General features: G+C 52.9%; 1 protein-coding gene across 1 annotated transcript in view; it reads right to left on the minus strand.

The window, feature by feature from the left end:
• Positions 1-23,113, minus strand: part of MYO18A (myosin XVIIIA) — a 106,373-nt gene that overhangs the window by 38,188 nt on the left and 45,072 nt on the right. Inside the window, exons 2-16 of the mRNA XM_042780506.1 lie at positions 13,355-13,390; positions 10,225-10,312; positions 9,888-9,994; positions 9,601-9,777; positions 9,030-9,243; positions 8,615-8,757; positions 7,826-7,926; positions 6,950-7,013; positions 6,610-6,754; positions 6,299-6,319; positions 4,616-4,627; positions 3,427-3,603; positions 3,156-3,246; positions 2,690-2,882; positions 1,566-1,652 (exon numbers count right to left, since the gene is read on the minus strand). Coding sequence (XP_042636440.1) covers positions 1,566-1,652; positions 2,690-2,882; positions 3,156-3,246; positions 3,427-3,603; positions 4,616-4,627; positions 6,299-6,319; positions 6,610-6,754; positions 6,950-7,013; positions 7,826-7,926; positions 8,615-8,757; positions 9,030-9,243; positions 9,601-9,777; positions 9,888-9,994; positions 10,225-10,312; positions 13,355-13,390 — 1,656 coding nt within the window. The remainder of the gene's footprint in view (positions 1-1,565; positions 1,653-2,689; positions 2,883-3,155; positions 3,247-3,426; positions 3,604-4,615; positions 4,628-6,298; positions 6,320-6,609; positions 6,755-6,949; positions 7,014-7,825; positions 7,927-8,614; positions 8,758-9,029; positions 9,244-9,600; positions 9,778-9,887; positions 9,995-10,224; positions 10,313-13,354; positions 13,391-23,113) is intronic.

A 23,113-nucleotide genomic window follows, 5' to 3' on the forward strand; every position in this document is an offset into this window, starting at 1 on the left:
GAAAAAAGGGCTGCTTATGCACAGGGAGACAGCACAGGGGGCAGGAGAGTATGGAGGGATGGACACTGGGAAGAGGTAACTATGGGGAGGAAGTGGGAGGGGAGCTGTTGCATTGTGGTAAACTGTGGTCAATGTCATGAGACAAAGTATATGTGAACTGCTGTATGGAAAGTGAATTTGCTCTGTAAATCTTCACCCAAATCACAATAAAAAAATAAAAAAAGAGTTTATGCAGGCCAAACAAACTAGGTCTGTGGAATTTCTATGGAATTCTCAAGTTTTCCTTAGTCCGGAAGGACTAAGCTCTCCCTGCACCCCATTCTGGCCTGACATTTAGGGACAGGATGAAAAAAGAAGTGAGAGAAGTAATATTTTCCCTCTCAATGGCCCCAGATGCCCTCATCTCCTTCCTACAGCTGCCCAAGAGAGTTGGTGTGGTATCAGTACCAGAAGGAAACAGAATGTGGCCAAGGACCAATGGGCAAGTAAAATACCCCAGTGACTAGAGCTGAGCAGCAGAAATAAGCAATGAGGCCATCAGATAGTGAGTGGTAGGCTGGGCCCTGAGGGGCTCCTTCTCCAAGGCCCATCTGATAGGGAAGACCTAAGCAGGGGAAGGATGGCCAAGTCCCCTCCAGACACACTGTCTGACCCACTGCTGCTCCTAAGTGACATGTACTAACTTCCCTATATCTCTTGGGAATGGTAAAGGCCCTTGAGGGAGGCTGCCATGGGAGCCCAGGTGTCAGGAGAAAGGAAATCCAAATTCCTTGGGGAGACACGGTACTTGGGCACTTTAAGCATTTATCCCCAGGGGGACACTTGCTTTCCTCTGGGCCCCACCTTCCTGTGCTAGCTAAGCAGGGCCTTCCCATAGGGAAGAGGCAGAGGGAAGCTGGAATCAAAGCAAAGCAGGGAGATCAGCAGCCTAGCAAAAATGCCAATTCTCCAATAAAGCACTTTATGCAATTTTCCTAATTGAGGACAATCACCAAATGCTAAGTGCTCATCAAGCCAGCCAGTCCCCCAGGCACCATGATGCCCAAGACACTAGTACAAAGGGTGACAAAGCCCACCCTCGAGGCTGAGGGGTGACGGCTCACCCGTGACAGCCCCTCAGTGGGCATTTTATAGCTTGGCACTACTTCCCTCTTTGAGCAGAATGCTGCCCCCTCGCCCTGCTCTGTTGGCTGCATCAGTCCTCCTCCTGTGGACTCTGGGAGGGGATGACTGTCTTCTGGATCCATCCAGGCCCTTGCTACTTAGGAGAAAGTACCAGGGCTCCAGGCAGACAGGCTCAAGGTTCAGCCGCACTCACAGGACAGGGTCTAAGCCTTAGCTAGCGAGAGGCAAAGTATAATGTCCCCCTGGCTCAGACACCACTGTGGTCCCCATTGTACTGGGGAGAAGTCCCACCTTCCTGGCAGAATATACTGAGTGCTGAGGCTCTCCCTCAGCCCACAGTGGCACCATTGGTAGCAGCTCACCAGGGAGTGCTTGACCACAGGGAGAAGAATGAGAAATGAGAGAAAAGGCTAGTTCCAGACCCTCACTGGAATTCTTACCAGGGACTGATGTGAGGCCTGGTCCACAGCGGCCACGGAGTCATCTGAGGCTGGCTCTAAGTCATCAAATGGCAGCTCAATGTTCTCCTAGAAAGGAAGGCAATGAGCACGAGGGGTCATGTGTGAGCATGCAGCAAAGAGGGAGCCCCGGGGTCCACAAGTCCAACCTCCCATTCCGTGCAAGAGCTCCCTTTCAGTATTCCTGAGTGGCAAATTTCTCACCATCTCCCACTGTATTTTTGGATAGGTGAAATTCTTCTAACCTCCTTTAATCCTGAGCTAAAGTCACATTTTCCCGCTATTTGCATCAGCTGATTAGACAATGCAGAATAAGCCTACCTTCAGTTTTACCCAATCATCCTTGAAACACTTGAAGACAGCTATTACTTTCCTCCTGAATCTTCTTGTACCCAAGATAAATATCCTTCCCGGTTTGCTCAACTCACCTCTATGTGGGGTAGGATTTCCTACTCTTGTCCCACGTAGGGCGCCCTTTGTGGAGGGTCCCTAATTAAGCAACCACCATCATAACAGACAAGAAGGAGGGAGCAGGGCGAGGCCCAGACACACTTGGAAGCAGGAAGTGCCTGGCAGCGACTTACAGGGCCTTGCCAGGTGCTTTGAAGGTGAGCAATGAGGGCTTCCAGAGACCCTGAACACACCTGCAGCTTCTTGGAGAGCAAACTCTCCATAAAATAAATAAGGCCCAAAGGTCAGGGACAAGGGGGGCAGGAAAAGATTCTTACTCCAGAGAGCAAAACCAAAAAACCCAATTCCCTTGCTGTCATGAGTCAACTCTGACTCATGGTGACCCATGTATTGCAGAGCAGAACTGCTCCATAGGGTTTTCTTGGCAGTAATTTTTATGAAAATAAACTTCCAGGCCTTTCTTCTGGCAGTGGGTGGGTTTGAACTGCCAACCTTTAGGTTAGTAGCTGAGAGCAAACCATTATTGCCACCCAGGGACCTCCAGAGAGTAAAGGGGCAGAAATGAAGAGAAAACAAAAAGCTGGGAAGAGCAGCCAGTGGGAAAGATGCCCTCCCTGGAGGGGCCAGGCCTGCCTGGGGTGAGGCTGGTGGGGTGGGGCAGGACGCCTCAGGCAGGGGCTGAAGGTGAGTGCTACCTCTTTGTATCGTTCCAACTCCTGCACAAAGGTGCGCTCATGGAAAAGCCTCTGCAGCCGGTCCTGGGCATAGTTGTGGCACAGCTCCTCAAAGGTGGCTCCACGGGCCGACCCACCCTGCTCAGGGTTCTGGAAGCCTGGAGTGTCCACAATCATCATAGAGCAGAGCGAATGCTGGCTGGACTTGAGAGCCCTTCACAGGAAGAGCATGGATCAGAGCTGGCCTGGTCTGCCCCTGATGCCCAGGCAGCCCAGCCCTGCCCAAAGCTGAATCCCCAGCCCTGCCCAGCTGCCCAGGGCTCTGGCAAGGACATCGTGATTGTCCTCCCTCCAGCCCACGGGAACCGTGAGCCCTCTGCTGGTGGAGAGCGGCTCTACTTCAGCAATTGCACAGGCACAAAGGCATGGACTCCACCTGTGCCAAAGCAGGAAGCAGGGCAGTCCTCTGGGCCCACTTGGCGCTTACCTGTTCACCAGGGAGATAAGAAGGGTGAAGAGCTCGCTGTAGAGGCCAGAAGCCATGCCTTCTAAGCACTCCAGGGCACTCAGTTTGTGGCCTGTGGGGCAAGAGGATCAGCTTATCTCCCGCTCCTTGGGACTCCCCACCTGGGTACACCCCCCTACATTCCCAGAGTCAAGTAGGCATGAGGTCTTGGAGCTTGGTCTCTCCTCCTGACAAAAACATCCATTCACCCCAGAAGTCTTCCCAGCCCTGAGATGGCCACAGCCCCACATACCTGTGCCCTCTCCCAGACCGTTCTCCTCTGGGCCCTGGCGGAAGGAGGTGGAGCGCTGCAGGGTACCACCCTTGTGCTGGTGTTTGAAGATGGCTGAGGAGAGCTCCTCTAGGCTGCAGCCCAGCAGGTACGCAGCCTTCTGGGCCCACTCATGGCGGGCAAACTGTTTGCGCCCAGCTGGAGGGTGGAAAAAAGGAACTAGCATCTTGAGTCTTTTTCTTTGGGCCAGTTGATGACCACTGTGCCCTTTGGCTCCCTCACGCCTGTAAGGCTGGGGAGTGGTCATATTCCAGAGGAAACAATCATCCTTGATGACATGAGATGGGCTTCAAGCAGAATGGGGACAGCCAGCAGCTGCCAGTGCTTCCTGTATCCCTTAAAACCGAAAATTCAAACTCACTGCCGTGGAGTCAGATCTGACTCATAGTGACCCCTTCTCGGGTTTCCGAGGCAGTATCACTATGGAAGTAGATTGACTGACCTTCCTTCTGAGGAGTGGATTGTAGGTTTGAACCACCACCCTTCTGGTTAGCAATCACATGCCTTAGGCACTATGCCACGTGTGTCCCTGAAACTCATTGCCATTGAGTCAGATCTGACTCATAGAGACTCCTCCTGTATCCCTTGTTGTTGTTATGTGCCGTCAAGTCGGACCTGACTCATAGCGACCCCTCCTTGGGTTTCCGAGGCAGTATCACTAGGGAAGTAGATTGCCCAACCTTTCTTCTGAGGAGTGGCTGGTGGGTTTGAACCGCCAGCCTTCTGGTTAGCAGTCAAGTGTCCCTTAGGGGTGGAGAAAATGAGCAAGTCCCAGCAGAGGAAGTAGTCCACACTGCTGCCACCAGAGGGCACGCAGTCAGGTGAAAAGATCATCCCTTCAGAGGGTTTGGCTCCAGGAGAGCCCACCCTGGGGAAGGACAACATCAGAGGATGAGTCAACCTATGACAAGAGAGACTGGTACCTGTGGGGGACTTCTCATGATAGAGCATCTCCCCACACGGTGCATTAAGACCATCCCTCTTACCCCCAGGTGTCTGCGAGGGGAGATCACAGAAACCCACCCAAACCCCAACAGTGGGGAGGCAAAGTAGTAGCAGGGGAAGGGAGCAGCCCATGCAGACATACGGCCTCAGCCAACATGTGTCTAATCACGGTAATTAGGGAAAGCTAACAAGAAACAAGGTTTACCTTCAGCAGCTTCTGTAAGGCAAAGGACCAGCATGCAGCATGCAAAGAAAAACAGTATGTTAGCAAACAGTCATCAACTCAGCCCACCAGGCCCACGGGAAGGACCACGGGGGGTAGAGGGGTGATTGTGAGGATGAACAGATGAGAAAATACAGCCACATTCAGACTCAGAAACACACGCACACACACTGCACAGTTTCAAAGGAGTATGTTTATGAATGTAATCACACTGACACACATGAAAAGAGATGCACAAAGAAATTCTACCAGACACACACACACACACACACACACACACCCCTGGAAAATTATGGGAGCTCTGAGGAGCTAAGAGACACTGCTCAACAAAGTCCATGTGCTGACAATCCCAAAGCTCTCCACCTGTGGTCAGTTCCGAGTGAGGTTGTAGGCAACCTAAGCTCGTCACCTTCTCATAGTAAAAGAACTTCCCTGGAGACACATCCACATGCCTACCTGTCTGCCCTCCCCACCCACCCAGTCTAGAGACAACTTCTTTAACCCAGAGCTTGATTCCTCTTTGGCAGGGATGCCACCTGCTGGGATCATAAGGAGCCTAACACCCAGACGCTGTTCTATGCACCCACCCACCAGTGCTTTCTCAGTCTTTTTTTAAATTTTTTTTTAAAATTGTGATTTGGGTGAAGATTTACAGAGCAAATTCACTTTCCATACAGCAGTTTACATATACTTTGTCTCATGATATTGACCACAGTTTACCACAATGCAACAGCTCCCCTCCCACTTCCTCCTCATAGTTACCTCTTCCCTGTGTCCATCCCTCCATGGACTCCTGCCCCCTGAGCGGTCTCCCTGTGCATAAGCAGCCCTTCTTTCTCCCATGATTGTTCTCTCCAAGGAGAGAATCTACTTGAGGTAAATGTTCAACTCATATGCATGTCTTTTGTTTGGCTGGAAACCACAGGTGTGGGTTCAATTCCAAACCTGAAGGGCAGTTAGGGGCCATAGTCTCAGTAGTTCCCCCAGGCTCTATTGGACCAGCAAACCTGGTCCCCCCCTCCTTTGTGCTTTATCAGTCTTGCAGAGACTCTTCACAACCCAGAGGAAGACAAAGTCAAGGCCCACCCAAGGTGGCTGTTCAGAGCCAGTATCCCCTTTTCCTCAACTGGAGGAGAAAGAGATGAAGAGATACTCCAAACACCTGTCCTTTAAAGTCATCTCAGAGGAAGGCAACAGAGCTCTTCAAAGCCAGACCAAGTCTTTGCCATTCACAAGCCCCCAAGCACAAGTGCTGAAGCTGCAGCCCATTCATCAGCACGGGTAACTGCTGCCCCCTCGTGTCCTTCACCCTGACATGCATGAGGAAGAGATACCTGTCACCAAACCAGTGCAGAAAAGGAAAGACCCAGGGAATACTAGCCTAGGAAGCAAGCTCATCCCACCCCACCCCACCCCACTTAAGTCCCACAGAGGACATCTGGAGATGTTCCCGAATATGGATGCAAAATAGGTGGGAGATACAGGTATTCCTGGATCTCCCAGAAGCTCCACAGCCAGCAAGGCTCCTCTTCACCCTCAACCCTGGGGCTTCTGTCTAGGTCAGCTCCCCTTCCCTGTGATAGAACAAGCCCAGCCCCCAGAGAGAGCCCAGAGCAGGCACTAAGGCAGGGCAGGCAGCCCCTACACCTGAGGGAGGTTAGTTACCCGCTTGTTCCTCGGGTGCCTCTGTCAAGAAGGGAACAAGAAGGAGAATTATTCCAGTGGGGACTGCTCCGAGTTAGTTCCCTTCTCTGTCCCCTCATCCTCCAGACTAGTCACTGCCGTGTAAGTCCATATGCTTGTCTGGGTACTGAGAGTCCTCTGCTCTGGCATGGGGGCTGGGAAGAGGCATAAGCCCCAGAGGGGTGTCTGATAACAGAAGAGCCTATGTTGGGTGGGAACACACTGGGATTGGGCAGGGCCTCTACAAGGTCTTCCGGATAATAAGCAGGCTGTTGGGACCAACCCCGGGTTACCTTTTGTGGCGCCTGCAGCCCCCAGGTGGTAGATGGCAGCCAGGATGAACCAGCAGACCTTCTGTTCGTCGGGGGAGAGACCCAGCACCTTCATGGCTGTCTGTAGCTTACTGAACTGCTGAGCAGCCTTCTGCTTCTCCTCGGGCTGCAGGGACAGACTGGCACATTGGCATCGGAACTCAGAGGGCTGTCCCTCCCAGCAACGCCGCCCCCTCCCCATGTTGCTGGGCCCTTGGGGAAGGTAAGTCTCAGGGCAGAGCCAGCTGAAGCTGGGTACCCACTATCCCCAAGGCTTCTCCTACCCTCAAGGCTACTGATCCAATCCCCACAGTCTCCTTACCTTGGCCAGTGGCACAATCCCAAACACATTGTTCTCTGCCAAGTGGTTCAAGTGGAGCTCTGTCCTAGGGGGACAAATGAGGCATTAGCACCGTGTTTGGACCTTATGCCAAGGCCATCTCCCTCCCAGGGCTGAGAAAGACAGACTCAGCTGTGAGACTCCGGGTCTGTCTGCCCATCATGCCCCTACTGTCTGGTCAGCTGCTGCTGTCTTTCCCAATTTTCCTGAATGCCTGGTCAGAGCACCAGACTTCCTAGAACAGATTTCCACAGATGCTCAGGTGAGAGGGTCCAACAGGTACCTGGAGGGGGCAGGGAACCTGTCTAAAAGGATGGGTCCAGGCAGGATAGAGACTGTGCTCTCTATTGGGAGAAGAAAATGAAAAGGAAAATGCCCTGAGGCTGCTTGCTCAGCCTTATCATTTGTCCTTTTTCTGTAGAATACGGTGAGTCTGAAGGTATGAAGGGAAAAGCATGGCAGAGGCAGCCAAAACAGGGGTGAGGGACAACTTGGAGAGCACTAGAAAAGGCTTGGGCTCCAGCATAACTAACGTGGGTTCAAATACCAGCTCAGCCCATACTAGCCATGTGACTGTGGGCAAGTCACTGACCACCTGAGTCTCGGTGTGCTTTCCTCTCCAGACCTAGATTCATGAATAATGGGCATCTAGCTAGTCCTGGGAACACTCAAGGGTCAGTTGTGCCCATTACATAATGCAAGGTCCCTGTACCTGATGGACCAAGTCTATGTCTCATTCATCTCATCATACCCAGGGCCTAGTACACAGCAAGCATGCAAACAAACAGTATAGGACGGAATTGAGTGGCAAGGTCCAGGAGCCCAGAGCACTTCCCTTTACCCTCTGTCCCGTCTCACCTGAGGGTACCATCCCCACAGGCCAGCAGGTAGTAGAAGATGTTGAATGTGGCCTCGTTGGCTGGGCGCCGAGCCACACGCAGCTTCTCTAAAAGCATTGTCTGTGGCACAGCACAGAGGGGGAGGGTAAGGAGGGTAGTACAGGTCAAACCTCCCACACCCTGGACTAAAAGGAACCAGGCCCAAGATCTTCCAGGCCCTGGGAACAGGTGACCACATCTTAGTTCTAAGGTGCTCAACCAGAGGTCATATCACCCCAGGGACAAATGGAGCAGAAACCAGAGCCAGGTGGAAGCAAGCCAGGCCCAGCTCCTTGAGGGGCCCTGTAGCCCTCCCCAGTCCCCAGGCACAGCTTTCTTGGGGAGATGGACACTTTGCTGTGAGATATTAAATTAAGTGTGGAAGGGAATCAGCCTTGGCTGTGTCTTGCTTTACTGAAAAACCAGCCCTCTGCCAGGCGAAATCAGTCTGAGAAAAGCCCCAACCATGGATCTTAGAAAGTGGGCATAGGGCTGCAGCCCCAGCAGGGTAGGCACTCCCAGGGTAGAGAAGGGAGCTCACCAGAAAGCTGAGCCCCGCCCTACTCAGGGTAGGAGGTGTGAAGGGCAGAACTGTGAAGGCTCTGAGCAGAGGGCTGGGTGGAGTGGGCCAGCCCTACCCATGTCAGGTCCATTTCGTTGGGGCAGAATCCCAGGAGAAGGAGGCACGGCAGACAGCCTGATTTCTGGGACACGAAATCAGACCGCCAAGCTCTCCTACTATCCTGAGGCCTGGGCAGCACCCTCTTACCTGAATGGAGGCTGAGGCCACCTGGCCAGCTTGGTCAAAGTCCAGGGAGAGGATCTGGGAGAAGCGGGTGGCATTGCCATTCATGATGGTTGGGCTGTTCCCAAAGGCTTCCAGGAGGGTGTACAGAGCCTGCCACTTCTCCACTGCAGAATACAGGCCAGGGGGATGTCAGGAAAGCCAGGGCCGTTTACCCACCAGCCATGGCTCCAGAGGCCCAGGCAGAATAGGAGGCTGAGCCCAGGTGTGTGCCCCTAGGCATAAAGGTTTGAGGTTACTCAGACCAGAGTTGCCTAGAGATAGAGGGGTTTTGAGGGGATGGTGAGGCTAGGGAGAAAGAGAACTGGCACTAGAGGGTCCTCCTTCCCCAATGCCACCCCCAGCCCATACTCGGTTTTCCCAGTTGTCTCTGCCTCACCAGAAAACACCTTGTTCCCACTGCTGCCTGCAATGGAAGCCAGGTATTGCACCAGATGCTGGCAGCTGGTGGTCTTGCCACTGCCACTGCTACCCAGGAGGATGATGGACTGGTCCTGGCGGCTCATCAGCATTGCCCTGTATGCAGTCTGGGCCACGGCATAGATGTGGGGTGCCATGTCCTCTCGCCGGCACCCTTTGAACATGTGCATCACCTTGGATGGCAGAGGGATGGAAGGAATGGGGAAGGCTCCTAGCTGGTATCACCCAGACAGCCCTTATCCCCAAGGTCCACATCTTTCTGAGATTGTCATTCCAGGGATGCCCAGAGATTTCAGAGGTCAAGGCCATACATGGAATGCAGGTACTAGCAAAATCCCAGACCCTGTGAGAGGTCTAGAGGAGCTCTTTCTGTCCCCCACGCCTTCAAATGCCTCCTCTTTCCAAGGTCAACCATGAGTGGACAGGAGCCCAGTGAGATGCAGGTGAAGGCAGAGCCAGGGAAGGTGAGAGTGGGTAGTAGTGGGTGGGTGGGTCTGTGAGACAGCATGGTAGCCTAGAGGGTGCCACACCTTCTCAGAGTACACAGCAGGAGCCCCACGGGGGCTGAGGACAAGGAGGCTGGGGCCGGCATTAGTGTGCAGCAGGCTAGCACCATAGCGCTGGCGCAGCGTGTGCAGGACGCTGGACTCATTGAGGTACACTAGCGAGGCCAGATCTTCTAGGCGATCGCAGGATGGAGCATTAGCCTGTATGAAAGGACAGGCAGGTAGGTGCTGAAGAAGCAGCACCTATATCCACTGCCAGGGGATAGGCCTGCCCTGCTCAGCCCACCTCCTTGTGCCCGCCACCTGCGAACCTTCTCTATGTCATCTTCATCCACATCCAGGACAGCTCCGTCATGGTCTAGCCTCACGCGAACCTTACCCTCAGGCAAGCTGAGTTTCTCAGATTTGAGCTGACTGGCTGCAAAGGAGGGACAGTGAGACATGGGTCTGGAAAGCTCTGACACCTGTTTAGGCTTTTCATGGTCCAACCCTCAGCACTGTATTACCAGCCTCTTCTCATTCACCATTCAGCTCTCACCAGAACCAGAAGGTACATTCATTGCCCAGCAAGGGCAGAGATGAGTTAGGGGGCAGCCTACACACCACAAAGTCTCAGGTATCTGCACACTGGGCCCCCGTGAGACTCACCAAGTGAGAAGCCATCCTTATGGACCAGCCACACCTTCTCTGTCTCATACCAGGCTTCCTCAGCCGCAATCTGCTCCTCTGTCTTTGCCTATCAGAGGAGGGAAAGAATAGTCAGACCCTGCTCTGCAAGACAGAGGAACAAGGACAGCATGAGAGAGGGACAAGTCAGGAGAATGGCTTCACTGAGGAAAGGGGCAGGAAGGCGGCAGACGTAGAACACAGGACACCAGAGGTGTCAGGGAAAGGGCTGGGGAAGCGAGGGAGTAGTGTGGGTCCTTGGAAGCTGTGAGGACAAACACAAAGAGGGTAGGGACCATACCAGACTTGAGGGTCTGGGAAAGACAGGGACATGTACCCAGGAGAAAGCAGATTCCAAGAATGCAAATCATCAAGCTCTAGTCCAGCTGCCCTCTGCCCTCTCCTCCCTGCAAAGCCTATACACTCAGTATTCTGGGCCCAAACCCGTAGTCCTAGGCCTCGGCTACTACTGTGATCTTTCACGCCCAGGTTCTTTTTTCACTCAAACGATAGGGTCTCCTTCACTAAGTTGGGAAAGGACATTTCCTCGAGACCTGAGGAGAGAAGCATCTACCTAGGACTTTGCAGTGCAAAATGGTAGGTAGGTCCTGAGCCCCTAGCATCAGCCTTGGCCTTCTCCTCCAGAGGATGCTCAACCCAGAGAGAGGACAGTGCCCAGAGGCACGTGCCAGACTCCCTGCTCAGTCCTTCTTCATGTTTCCATGAGCAAAGGTCCCGCTTCAGAAGGTGGCAGGTGCACAGACCTATGTGGACCTGCTACTATCATACAAGTGCATATGAGGCAGCATGGCCAGAAATATGAGGTAGGACAGGGGGGTGGGGATGGGGAGGGAGAGGAAGAGACTTGCATGCCACATGAATGGGCACGGGAAAGGGGGTAAAGGGGCTATGATCACCCCAGAGGCTCCAGGTGGCCACCAATCAGAAAAAAAGCATTTGGAGGCACTGCTGGATTGTGGGGCTGCCAAACCAGGAACACCCTAAGAGAGAGATCCGGACAGAGACGGTGCCTGGGTGAGCTGGGAAAATAGGAAAGGGGCTCAGCTCCCATGCTCCATCAGGACCCTTTTGTCCTCTGTGAGCAAAAGGGCAGCAGGATGATTCATTGGCCTCTGGTGGGGGATGGTCAACCTTGGTGGCATGAAGAAGCCCTCAGGCTGCCCCTACCCCCCAGCCCCAGCTTCCCCTCCCTGAGGGCCCCCAGCTGTGAGGTACAATTCATTTCCTACAATCCCCCCACCCTAGGTGCCCCTTCCTTGTGAGACTTGAGCCTGAGGCACAGATGCAGCTTTGTGATACTGGCCCCCGGGTGAGCCAGCGATGGGGAAAGGATAAGAAAACATAAGAAATGTGCTCTTTGCCACATTTCTTGGAGCTGAATGTAAAGGTCCTGTTTCCAGGTCTGCTTCTGACTTCAGAAAAATCCTCCCTGGGCTGCCCTTTCCCCCAGCTTTTTGTTGTTATTGTTGGGAACATACATCAATCCAACCATTTCTACATGTACAATCTAGTAACACCGATTTCATTTTCTGAGTTGTGCAACCACTCTCACCCTCCTTTCCCAAGCTGTTCCACCTCCATTAACATAAATTCGCTGCCTCCTAAGGTTCCTATATAGTCTTTTGAGTTGCTGTGGTCAATTTGATCTCATATAAGTAAATCTTAAAAGAGCCTAGGGCTCAAGGCAGACATTCTTCACTAGTTAAGCTAACCTACTGTTTGGTTTTAAGATGACTTCAGGGGATATTTTTGATTTAAGGTTTAAAGATGATCTCAGGGCAATAGTTCTGGGGCTTTATTCAACTTCTATAGCTGTGGAAAGTCTGGATTCTGTGAGAATCTGAGATTTTGTACCGCATTTTCCCTCTTTTGACCAGGATTTGTCTATAGAATCTTTGATCAAACTATTCAGTAGTCTCAGTAAAAAAAAAAAAAAAAAAAAAAAAAAAAAGTCACTGCCATAGAGGAGTCAATTCTGACTCATAGTGACCCCCTTGGGGTTTTCAAGGTGGTAAAGGTAAATCTTTACAGAAGTAGATTGCCCAGGCTTCCTTCCACAGAGTGGCTGGGGGGTTTGAATATCCAGCCTTCTAGTTAGCAGTCAAATGTCTTAGGCACTGCGCCACCAGAGCTTTATTTTTTTCACATCGTGTGAAACTTTTGCTTTGAATAGGCAGGTTATGGACCAGGAGTTTGTACTGATGAAGAAGGTCACAGATTCCAGCTAGGGCCTATAACCAACTCCTTTAGAGCTAATGGGTGCTCTGGTGGCATAGTGCCTAAAAGGCATTTGACTGCTAACCAGAAGGCTGGTTGTTCAAACCCACCAGCCACTCTGCAGAAGGAAGACTGGGCAATCTACTTCCACAGCAATCAACCAAACCAAACTCACTGATGTTAAGTCGGTCCCAACTCATAGCGACTCCTCCCTGGGTTTCCGAGGCAGTATCACTACGGAAGTAGATTGCCCAACCTTCCTTCTGAGGAGTGGCTGGTGGGTGAACCACCAGCCTTCTGGTTAGCAGTCAAATGCCTTAGGCACTACGCCACCAGAGCTCCCGATACTGCCTCTAAAACCCAAGGAAGAGTCGCTATGAGCCAGAACCAACTCAGCCACAATGAGTTTGATTTGCTTTTTAGAGCTAATCAGAAGATGGTTTCCCACATTGGCCAGCAGGTGGAGACAGAGAACGCCTCAACACCAGCCTTGGCCTGCAGGGAGGGCAGGGATATAACCTTTTGAGCTTTCTCTACCCACAGTAAGTAAGCACAGTTGAAACACCTAGAACCCGTAACTTCAGCCAGGCCCTTGGGCTTCAGCAGCTGAGAACTACCATGTGCCACCAAAGGCAAAACAGAACAGTGACACTGGGCCTAGAGGTTTCTAAAAGACTTGGCACAGAGCTACCCCATCCTGGCACTGCCTCCCGCAGGGGTCCTCCCAGACACCAGGTCAGGAGCCTGAAGGGGAAAGAGGCCTTACACTCCAGCACGAGGCCCGTGCACAGACGCCAGCCCAGGTACAAGTCAGGGGCAGTGAGTGGTCACCAGAGGAGGCGGAGGGCTCCTGAGGGGGGCAGGAGCACCCTACCTGGCTTTGGGCAGAAGAGGCGGCCTCAGGGTCCAGCTACCGGCAGCAAGCAAAGAGAGAGAGAAGAGAAGTGGGGTGAAGACAAGTAGACCACAGGTATGTCCCCTTAAGCGAGCACCCTGAGCCTAGTGGGCTGGCATGCCCCAAGCTGTGCAAGATACAAAGTGGAGGTGGGAGGAGCAGTGGATTGTACCCACTCAGACCAGAAGGGAGAGGCCCCACTTGGTGAGACATTTGTTACCCTCAGACTTCTCAGAGGAGATGCTCCCAAAAGCCATTGCCTGTGGTTTGGGCCGGTATGTGCCATTCTGTTTCTGGCCACAGTCTCTCCCAGGCTGGCCATCCAGTCCATTCTGAATTAGATTCCCTTTTCCATGTGCCTGCCTGGATAGGCCAGCCTGACCATACCCAGGACCTGGGTCCCTGGAAGCCCCGTTTTACTTCTGGGGCATTTCCCAGCCTTACTCTCCTGTAGCCACCCATCCTTGCCTCCAAACACATGCCCAAAGGTGCCACTCCCCATGCCCTTCAGAGCTCATAGCCCTGCACCTCATAGAACAAGGCCACCAGTAGCCCTCAAGTCAAGGATCCCTTCCTCAAGCCCCCACGGCACCCCTGCACCTCTCCCAGTGCTCTCAGGCAGGCACGCTGACCATGTGGCAAGCAGAGTCATCAACCCATCCAGGTCCAACCTGAGGGCCTACTGCTCAAGAGTCAAGGAACTGTGAACAGACCTAGTGGCCAACCTTGACCTCTCTGTCTCTTGGTGAGTTATTTAAAGCATGCAAGGACTTTCTAAAGAGGAAAGAGATTCAGCAAGACCTTGGTCTTTGCCTGTTAGAAACAGGCAAGTTGTTAAAAGGCCCCTTCTGGGTCTGGAGGGCCAGGGCATCAAAAATGGGCTAGGCTCTGGGGAGTGTGTCAGCTCCTTGCTTTGCCACCCACCAGGCCCTGGCAATAAGACATGAACTCCAAAGCAGGAAAATGGGGCCAGAGAAGGAGCCAAGACGGGTCCCTTCCCATGGACACAGGGCTCTGGGCTCTCTGGAAGAATGAACCTCATAGCACCTCTGGAGGAACAAGGCCCTCTGTAGAGCCCTTCTCTCACTTCTGCAAGTGGAAAGTCAACTTGAGGGCCCACTGGGTGCTCATGGAGCCACTCTTCCACAGTCAGCCACTCCTACATACACACACACACAGCCTGGCCTCCAAGGAGCACCAGGGACTAGGCAAGCACACACAAGAGAGACGGCATTACAGATGCTGTGAAGATCTTCTCAAGCCGCCGTTGGGCTTCCTCTGCTGGGGTCAGCCGGGCCTTGGGGGCAGCTCCTGCCTAAGGGTTAAACCACTATTAGTCCTGGTCGTGGAAAGGCGGGGGCACAGTATGCCAAGCTCCTAACCTACGAAGCCACTGGGACCCGATGGGTAAGTGAAATAGGGTCAGGGAGACAAGCCAAGCACCAATTTGAGTTTTTAAACTAACAGATGAGAAAAAAACAGCAGGTTCCTGGAAGTTCTGGAGTTATTTCCTCCTTCCATATTAACCATCAAGAGCCCACGGGCCAGAATCAGGATGGCCCTGTTCTCCCACCTGCCCTTCTGGCTCCTGCCCCAGGCCCAGGTGACAGGTGGCTGGGTTCCAGGTCAGGGCATGTCCCAGCCCTGCAACTCCACCCTAGTGAGGGAAGGAGGGGCAAGGAGGCAGAGTGGGAGGGCAGCCAGGGACATGACACTCCCTGGCTACTTATAAGTTCTCTTTAGGGACTGACAGTTTACCTCATGACCTGCCTCTTGGGCCCAAATGCTCCTGCCAACTCCTCCCTGTGTGCCAGGAACAGTCACAGTCATATCCCTGATTCACAGAGAGATGGGGAAGAGCTGCAGGCTTGTTACTCTCTAAGTGCTGCAAAGCCCAGGAAGAACAGGAAACATGGTGGGTTCTAGGACTCCAGGGATCCCAGGAGGTAGCGGTCAGGTGCACAGGCCCTTAGGCTGTGCTCCCAGAATCCTCCTGGCCCCTCTCCTTCCATTTAGAAGGAGCATGTCAACAGCACAGAGAAGCAATGGTGAAATGTTGACAGCTCCCCACACATCCCATGAAGTCCTGGAGGGGTCCACAAAATAGAATGGTCCTCAACCCAAGGAGGCATTACCTTCCAAGGGCAAGGGGCTGAAATGACAATACTTGGTCTTTCCTGCTACCTCTCAGCCTCCTGCCCAGCTGGAGAGAGCATGTGTGAGCAGTCAGGGACTACTCCTATATGTCACCCAAGTACAGGACTCCTCAAGTTCCTGCTGGCAGGGAGGATGCTGTACTGGCCAGGCCAGAAGAGAGTCAGGGCAGTGATGGTGCCATTAACAACTGTTATCAGCATCGCTATCAACACTTCCATTATGGAGCATCCTGCATGCTAGGGACTGGGCTCCAAGCATCACACCCTGATCATTTCTTATGGTCCCAGCAGCCCTCCAAATCAGGTTGTTGTTGTTAGTGCCCTCGATTTGGACTCGACTCATAACAACCCCTCCTTGGGTTTCCGAGGCTGTATCACTACAGAAGTAGATTGCCCAACTTTCCTTCTGAGGAGTGGCTGGTGGGTTTGAACCACTAGCCTTCTGGTTAGCAGTCAAGTGCCTTGGTATTATCCTTTATTTGCAATTCCAAAATTCATATAGCATTCTCAAAACAAAACAAAAGATTTTAAAAAATGTATTTTGGTGGCAAAGCCTGACTGACTGTTGATATTTGTCAGCCTACAGTGTGAAAATGTATGTTGTTGTTGTTGTTATGTGTTGCTGAGTTGGACCTGACTCATACATAGTGACCCCTTCTTGGGTTGCCGAGGCAGTATCACTACGGAAGTAGATTGCCCAACCTTCCTTCCGAGGAGTGGCTGGTGGATTTGAACAGATTTTGTAAAAATATTAATGTGTTTGGTTACAGGTTGCTACTCACTATATATACTGCACAACACTCTAAAATCTAAAAATTACTATCCCAAAATACTTCTAGCTTCAAGGGCTTCAGAGAAAGGATATAGACCTATATTGTCCTCACTTAACAGATGAAGGCTCAAAGATGGCACCTCCCAGTGGGTGGATGGCAGGGGATGTGAACTCAGGCCACATGACTTCAGAAACACTGTGTTTCTACCTTGGCATTGGTGTGCTGAGACCCTGATCTCAGCAGGCACCGTGCAGCTTGGGCCCAGCCTCTGATGGCCATGGGGAGAGTGTGGAAAGCCATCAGCATGCTGGTTAGCAGTGCCCCTCCCCACCGCCCCGGCTGGGCTGCCGGAGCAGAGCTCAGGCCACAGAGGGTTCTGGCTTTGAGTTAAGGAAAGCCATGCAGCCCCTGCCATCCAACCCACAGGCTCTGGGCCCAGTATCTGGTCATGCGGGCTCACTGAGGCGGCTTGGGAAGCTGACTGTGAGGATGCCTTAGCCCCAGGGCAAGAGCGGTGAGGGCTCTGGGAGGTTAGTGACACACTCAGGTACCTCCTGCTGCAAGCCACGGGCTGGTGACTTAGACTGTTGCTCTCCAGTGAGGTTCGACTTGGGTCCAGCAGAGCCTGAGGCCACCAGCTCTTCTGGTGGGGCTGGGGAACACTGCTTCTCTGGGGTTGCAGGCTTGGCTGGGGATCCTGGTTTCTCTGGGGAATCCACCTTCCCTGGAGAGCCTGGTTTCCCCTCAGAGCCTGGCTCCGGGCCAGAAGGCTTCTCCCCCTTCCCAGGAGACGGCTTGCTTCGGGGCTTGTGGTCCTTGCCTCTGCCTCGAGACATCAGGCTCCGCAGGCCAATGGAGAGCTCATCCTTGGTTGCCTCCTTCTTTGCTTCAAGCTTAGATGGAGCAGGGGGAGGAGGAGGTGGCGGGGGTTTGGGGCTGGGGGCTGCCTTTTCTCCCCTCTTGCTTCTAGCCGGGTGCTCAGGGGACTTGATCCCTCTGCCCGAAGGCTCCTTGGCACTCCCAGGCTCCTCGCCAGGCAGCACCTTGCTCACCACCTTCCTCACTGCATTCGCCACCCGCTTCCGGGATAAGCCCTGGGTCTCCTCGCTCAGGGATTCTGCTGAGGCAGCCCCCAGGCCGTTCATGGCGAGTGCAGGTGCAGGGCTCTTGGAACTCTGGGAAGTCTCTGAGGGTACCGGGCTGGACGGAAGTTGAGGACTCCTAGGTGGACCACTGCCGTCCTTTGAGCTGCCCTCTAGCTACAGTCACACAAATATAGGGAGACATTAGCATCAACCCCTGCATCCCCATCCACCCCATGCAGAGGGAGTAAGAAGGCGTGGTCTCACATATGGAGCCTCCACTCATCTGTGCTAAATAGTACATGGAACGTACCCCAGGAAACACTGTCTCCATTGACCAAATTAGATAATTGCATCTAAGAGTTTGGCTTCTCCCTCTCACAAAGCACAAATAGGTACTATATCACCTGCTATCTATGCCCAGGCTTAGCACGACACCGTTGGACACCAACACACAGTGCCTAGAGGCCCTTGCGGTGTCCCAGAGCAGCCCAAGCAAACAGAGATGGAGCAAAGAGAGGTTAACAACCAATTTCTACCACTATTCCTACCACCAATCCTAGGCCTAACTCCAGGGCTTTCTGCCTTTGTGGTCCCTAGTCCTTCCATCACCCAAAGCCTGCCTATCCTGAAGAGTCATGCCTCCTCTCTCCCAACTCCTCTGGTCTGTGGTCATTGTCAACTATTACCTACTCTCTCAAGGGTCCCAGAGACCCTGTGCTGGCCCAGGAAGCTTCTACCCTGGCCTGCTTTCTGCACATCTCTTTGTAGTTTTACTGTTGTGAACCTCTCAAGGGACTGGAGATCCCCTAGCTCTCAGTGTGTATATGTGGAACGGGGAGAAGGAGAGGAGGCAGATGGAGCCCATAAAGGGTTAAGCCTTCAGGAGGCCTGGCTCCACTCTGCCCTAGAGCTGGGGCCCTGGCTCAGCCAGCCTCTGTACCTTGGAACACCCAAAAGCTGACTGGAGTACCCTGGCACACAAAGTCTGGTGCACCCACCCTTTTCCCAATGGAAGGAATTGTCTGAGGTCCCAAAAGATTGTCGCTGAGAAGGCCCAGTTGGCTATAAAGCCTGGGCCTGGGGGAGCAAGGTCAATATGGGGGTCCTTTCTGGTCAGGGAATGCCCTGTCCTTGTGGTGAGCTTAAGTTCTCCTTCCCCTAAAACAATGACCTTGGTTCTAGAGTGCATCTAGACACTGGACTCTGGGGACACTAGCTGTTGATCTCTGCTTGGATGTAGGAAGCTGTTCAGAAGAGTGGGCAGACCTGGCAGCTGCTGCCTGTGGCTGCCACCTGGAGAGGCTGTCCTACCTCCTGGGAAGAGCAGAGCCAGGGGGCCTGTGCCCAGGCCTCAGCTGCAGGGTGGAGCTGCTGCAGGGTGGGGCAGGGGAGGGCTTGAAGGTGCCTCTTCCTCAACCTCGTGGGCCAAGAGTGCTCAAAAGCACGCCCGGGCACTGCAGAGCTGGCCAGTGGCCCTAGTGCTGCGTCCCTTTCCCTACCTCTTCTGGCTTTGCTCCTATCCCTCTATCCTCCCCTCCCTAACTGAAAATGATGACGAAGATGATGATAATGATGACGACAGTAAATGCTAATAATTATACACGGCACTCTTTTAAACACTTTGCACATAATTTTCACCAAAAAATCTGGAATAATCTGAGGCTTCTTCCTCACATTATCTCAAACACATCCCTTTATAACCACAGGCTGGCCTCACAGGATTGTTAATGGATCGGGTAGAAGCCACAATGCCTAGCTAATCAAACCTCCACCCAAGGAAGTGGGGGAGCCAGGACAGACACCACCTGGGGTAATGAAGTATTATTCTGTTTTGTGATCCAGCTCTGCCCCAGACCCTGGGCACGGCCCTGTGCCACCAGCAGCCCTGTCCTAGCGACACAGCTCTACATCTGGCTGTTCAGAAACTCTCTTTCTTGCCATATAGGAATCCAGCCTTATTCAGGGTCTCTATCCTAGGGCAGAATGACTGGGGGTGGGGGCTGGGGACAGCAGGCAGCTGGAGCCTCCCTCTGGGTCACTCGCACCAAGCAGCTGACGGGGTCTTGGGAAGAGACAGCAACAGCTGCAGTGAAATCCCTCGGTGCCCTTGTGCTGTGCCACACAGAGCAGGCTGAAGAGTCTCAACAGCTGAGCTCTCATTTAGTGTTCCCAGACCTAAGAGTTCGCCCACCCAGCCTCTTCTAGGCCCAAACTATTCAGAAAACATGGGCTAAAGCACCTTAGCTTTCCCATCGCCTTCACACACTCCAGGGTGGCATCACATATCCTGCTCTTTCTGCGTTTTTACTGGCATTCCCTCTAGCCATGTCACACAGGAAGGGTACCCCACAGGCTAATCTAGTGTTGGTGAATCTGAGACCAAGCCCCCCCGCCACACACACACTTAGAGAAGTCTTGGAGAAACACTTACAGCCCCTTCCTCCTTGCCAGGAGGGCCAGGCTTTGATAGAGTTTTGTCCTCCTCTTTAACCTGAGGGACCAGACACAGAAGTCATTGGTAGATCAGGGCTAGAAGACCCAGCACCAAAAGCACAGAAAAGAAACAGGCAAGTGGCCCCCCCAAGGGGCAGAGCTCTAAGCCTTCAGGAGTACTGAGGCTAGGGGACCTGGGCAAGAGATAGCCTACCCTGGGATCAAAACTGGCCAATGACAGCTTCAAAAATGAAGAGTACCTGTGGGTGAGGCCACGTACCCTTCCTTGACCTCAATCACCAGCCAAGGCCCTTTGTCCACTTGGGCTGTCTAATGAGGTCCATCCACAAAAGCAACATGATGGCCTTGGTGGCTAAAAAAATCCCACTAATTCAACTCATGTTAAGCCACAAGAGTCACCCCAACTCAGACAAGAAGTGGTTTGCACAAAAGCCCCTGTCCTGGTGACTGAGGAGAGAGAAATGACCCCAACCCACCCCCACCCCAGTGTGGGTGCCTGCTGGGCCAGCAGAATTCAGTGCAGGAGGAATGGGTGGTCCAATCAGGCTGGCTCTGGCCTGCTTCTCGGTCCACTACAAGTGCTTCTCAGCACCCAGACTGAGTGTCTTTCCATCTAGGCAGCTGGGCTCTGGCTGGAGGCAGGAAGTGGGTCAGAGGAAGGGATTCAGGAGACCTATTTTCCCAACCTTAGTCCCTGCAAAACTGTCAGCCATGCAGCTGAGGGGGGAAACCCCCAGGTTAGGGGTGAGGTATGGAGAAAGGAAAGATGTCCATAGCTCTGGTTGCTCTGGCCAGGGGTTTGGTGCTAGGGCCCAGGAGCTGGCCTGAGTCAGAGGAGAGGAGAGGAGGGAGTCAGGGGGAAACAGCAAACACCATATTTTATCTGGAAAAAAGAACTGACCCTGTGCAAACTCTGTAGTTTTGTTCAATTTCGAGATTGGCTCAGAACAGACCCGGAAGCCAGCCCTCAAGTTTGAGAGCCTTCTCCTCACCCCTCACCAGCATCTATCTGTTCCCCAAAAGCTCAGAAGTCCTAGTGGGTTTAATTTCTCTGCTTTCCCCAGCCACCTAGGACTACAGGAAAAAGCTGGGGCTGTTAGCAACCCTATCTCATCCTCGGCAGGCCTTTCTTTCCTGGCACAATGAGGGCATGAGCACAGGAAGAAGTCCTTGCTTCTGAAAGGAAAATGTTCTTAGAAACTCATCCAGAATCATTTTAATGATCTATTTGGGGGGACTCTCCATTTTTAGCTAGGGTCCATAGCTAATTCTGAACTCTTATCAGCAGTGCCTGGGGCACTGACCGGCATGCAATCACGGCAGATGTAAAGCTGCATCTTGTCTACAGAGCTATTTTCAACCGGCTCAAGCTTCAAAGTTAGTTCATGCTGCCATGGACAGAGGAAAAATGGCAATTATTAACCGGAGTAGACCCTACTATTTTAGAAACTGGGGCTGGAGCAGAGACGGGGAAGAGAGGAGCTGGTGGAGAGGGAGTAAAGAGAAGTGGAGCACTGGGGTCTGTATCTGCACCACCCTCACGCCCACCACTTACCCCTCACCCACCTGGGGATCACATCGTGCATTAGCTCCCAGGCACAAAGGTTAGAGGGAAAGGAAGTGTTCTCAAACCACACACACACACACACACACACACACACACACTCAATACTACACACAGTGCTGTTAGCTTGGGGTCTGGGATGACTACAAGATTCCAAGTCCCCTTCGTGCCCTTCACCAGCTCCAAATCTGTCCTCCCTCCAGTGGCTCCAGTTTGAGACTCCAAGAGTCTGGCCCAAGCGTGAGGCATTGGGGGAGATACTGGCTGCCCCCCGAAGTGTCTGGGACACTGGGCCCAGCTGTGAGCTCAGCTCTGCATTTAGCTTCAGGCTGACTCACCCCCCTCCCTTGCCCACTGTAGGTCATTCCCCAGCCTGGAACTGTGCACGCAAGCACAGAGGCACACCCAGGTCTGTAGCCTGATTCACCCTCTGGACCCGGGCGGCTAACTGGCCTAACTCCCCCCATACTGATGCCTTTTCCTACCCACCACTGTCCCCCGCCTCTAGAAGGTACAGTTCCAGAGGCCTCACAGGCAAAGCCATCCCCAGTAGCCCCTCCTCAGCAGCCACCAGCCCAAGGGTGAATCAGAGCAGGGTGGTGGGAAGGGTGTGGAAGGGTTAACTTGGAGGGGCACCAGTGGGACAAAAGGCGGCTCAGCTTACCAGAGGTGGAGCTGAGGGGAGGAGCATGACTCAGGGCAGGCGCCCATCAGGATAGAAGAATGAGCTCCTGGGTCCCCTGGTCATTCTCCCTACCCCCAAATCCACACACATGCCCCATCTGTCTCTAGCTTCCAAAGCTGCCTCTCTCATAAGCCAGTCTCCTGCCTGCAGACACACCATGCCAAGCAGATGGGGAAAGCACAAAGATTTTGAAATCCAACTTTCCTTTTGTTCCCAGAAGGCGAACCTTGATGAAAAGGCCATGGTGCCGAAGGTAGCCCGCACCCGGGTCAGAGAGGAACCGGGGCAGGGTCTCTCAGGGGCTCGGAGTCTTCCTAAAGGCCAGGACCTGGCAGGACAAATGCTGTGGGAACAGGTGGAAATGGGGTTATGGGTAGGGGAGGAAGGATTACAGAGTTCATAAGGTCAGCGAAGGCGTAAGGAACAAAATATTAAAGAAGAGTGAAGGCAAAGTGGGTGGGGTAAAGAACACAGACCTTCCTACCCTTGGAAGCTGTGTGTCCTTGAATAAAACCACTTACTTAACTCTCTGGGCCTATTTACAGAATTAGAGACTGGACTTGTCTAGATAACGGCTAGAGTCCTTTCCAAGTCTAGTGCCCCATGAGTCTGAGTTAGGGAAGGCACTCAAGCCCCTAGTATAGTATACCAAAGCTACTGCCCTGTGTCCTGGGAACAGGATTATGGAAGCTGCTCCAGGATCTCCACACTTTACCTTCTACCTAGAATAATTACCTGCTAGGACAAGGAGTCTGGGGAAATGTAAAGCTGCCCCATCAGTGGGTTAGAAACCAGAGCTAGACACTGGCCCTCCCAAAAATCAGCAGCCAGAACCTGCCTCAGCCCAGGACGAGACCTCACCCAAAGATTCAGTTCCATGTGGTGTTTAAGAACTGATTCATTCTTATTCCTGCTTGTAATGAATTGACAGTTAACGATTAGAACATTTTATTTTTTTTAATAGAGAATTTGTGTTTGTTCTGTTATTTATTTTTGTTTCATGAATCAGCTAATATGCTAG

The sequence above is a fragment of the Orycteropus afer genome, unplaced genomic scaffold, assembly GCF_000298275.1.
Source record: "Orycteropus afer afer isolate SDZICR_OR568_19922 unplaced genomic scaffold, OryAfe1.0 scaffold00042, whole genome shotgun sequence".
Lineage (NCBI taxonomy): Eukaryota > Metazoa > Chordata > Mammalia > Tubulidentata > Orycteropodidae > Orycteropus > Orycteropus afer.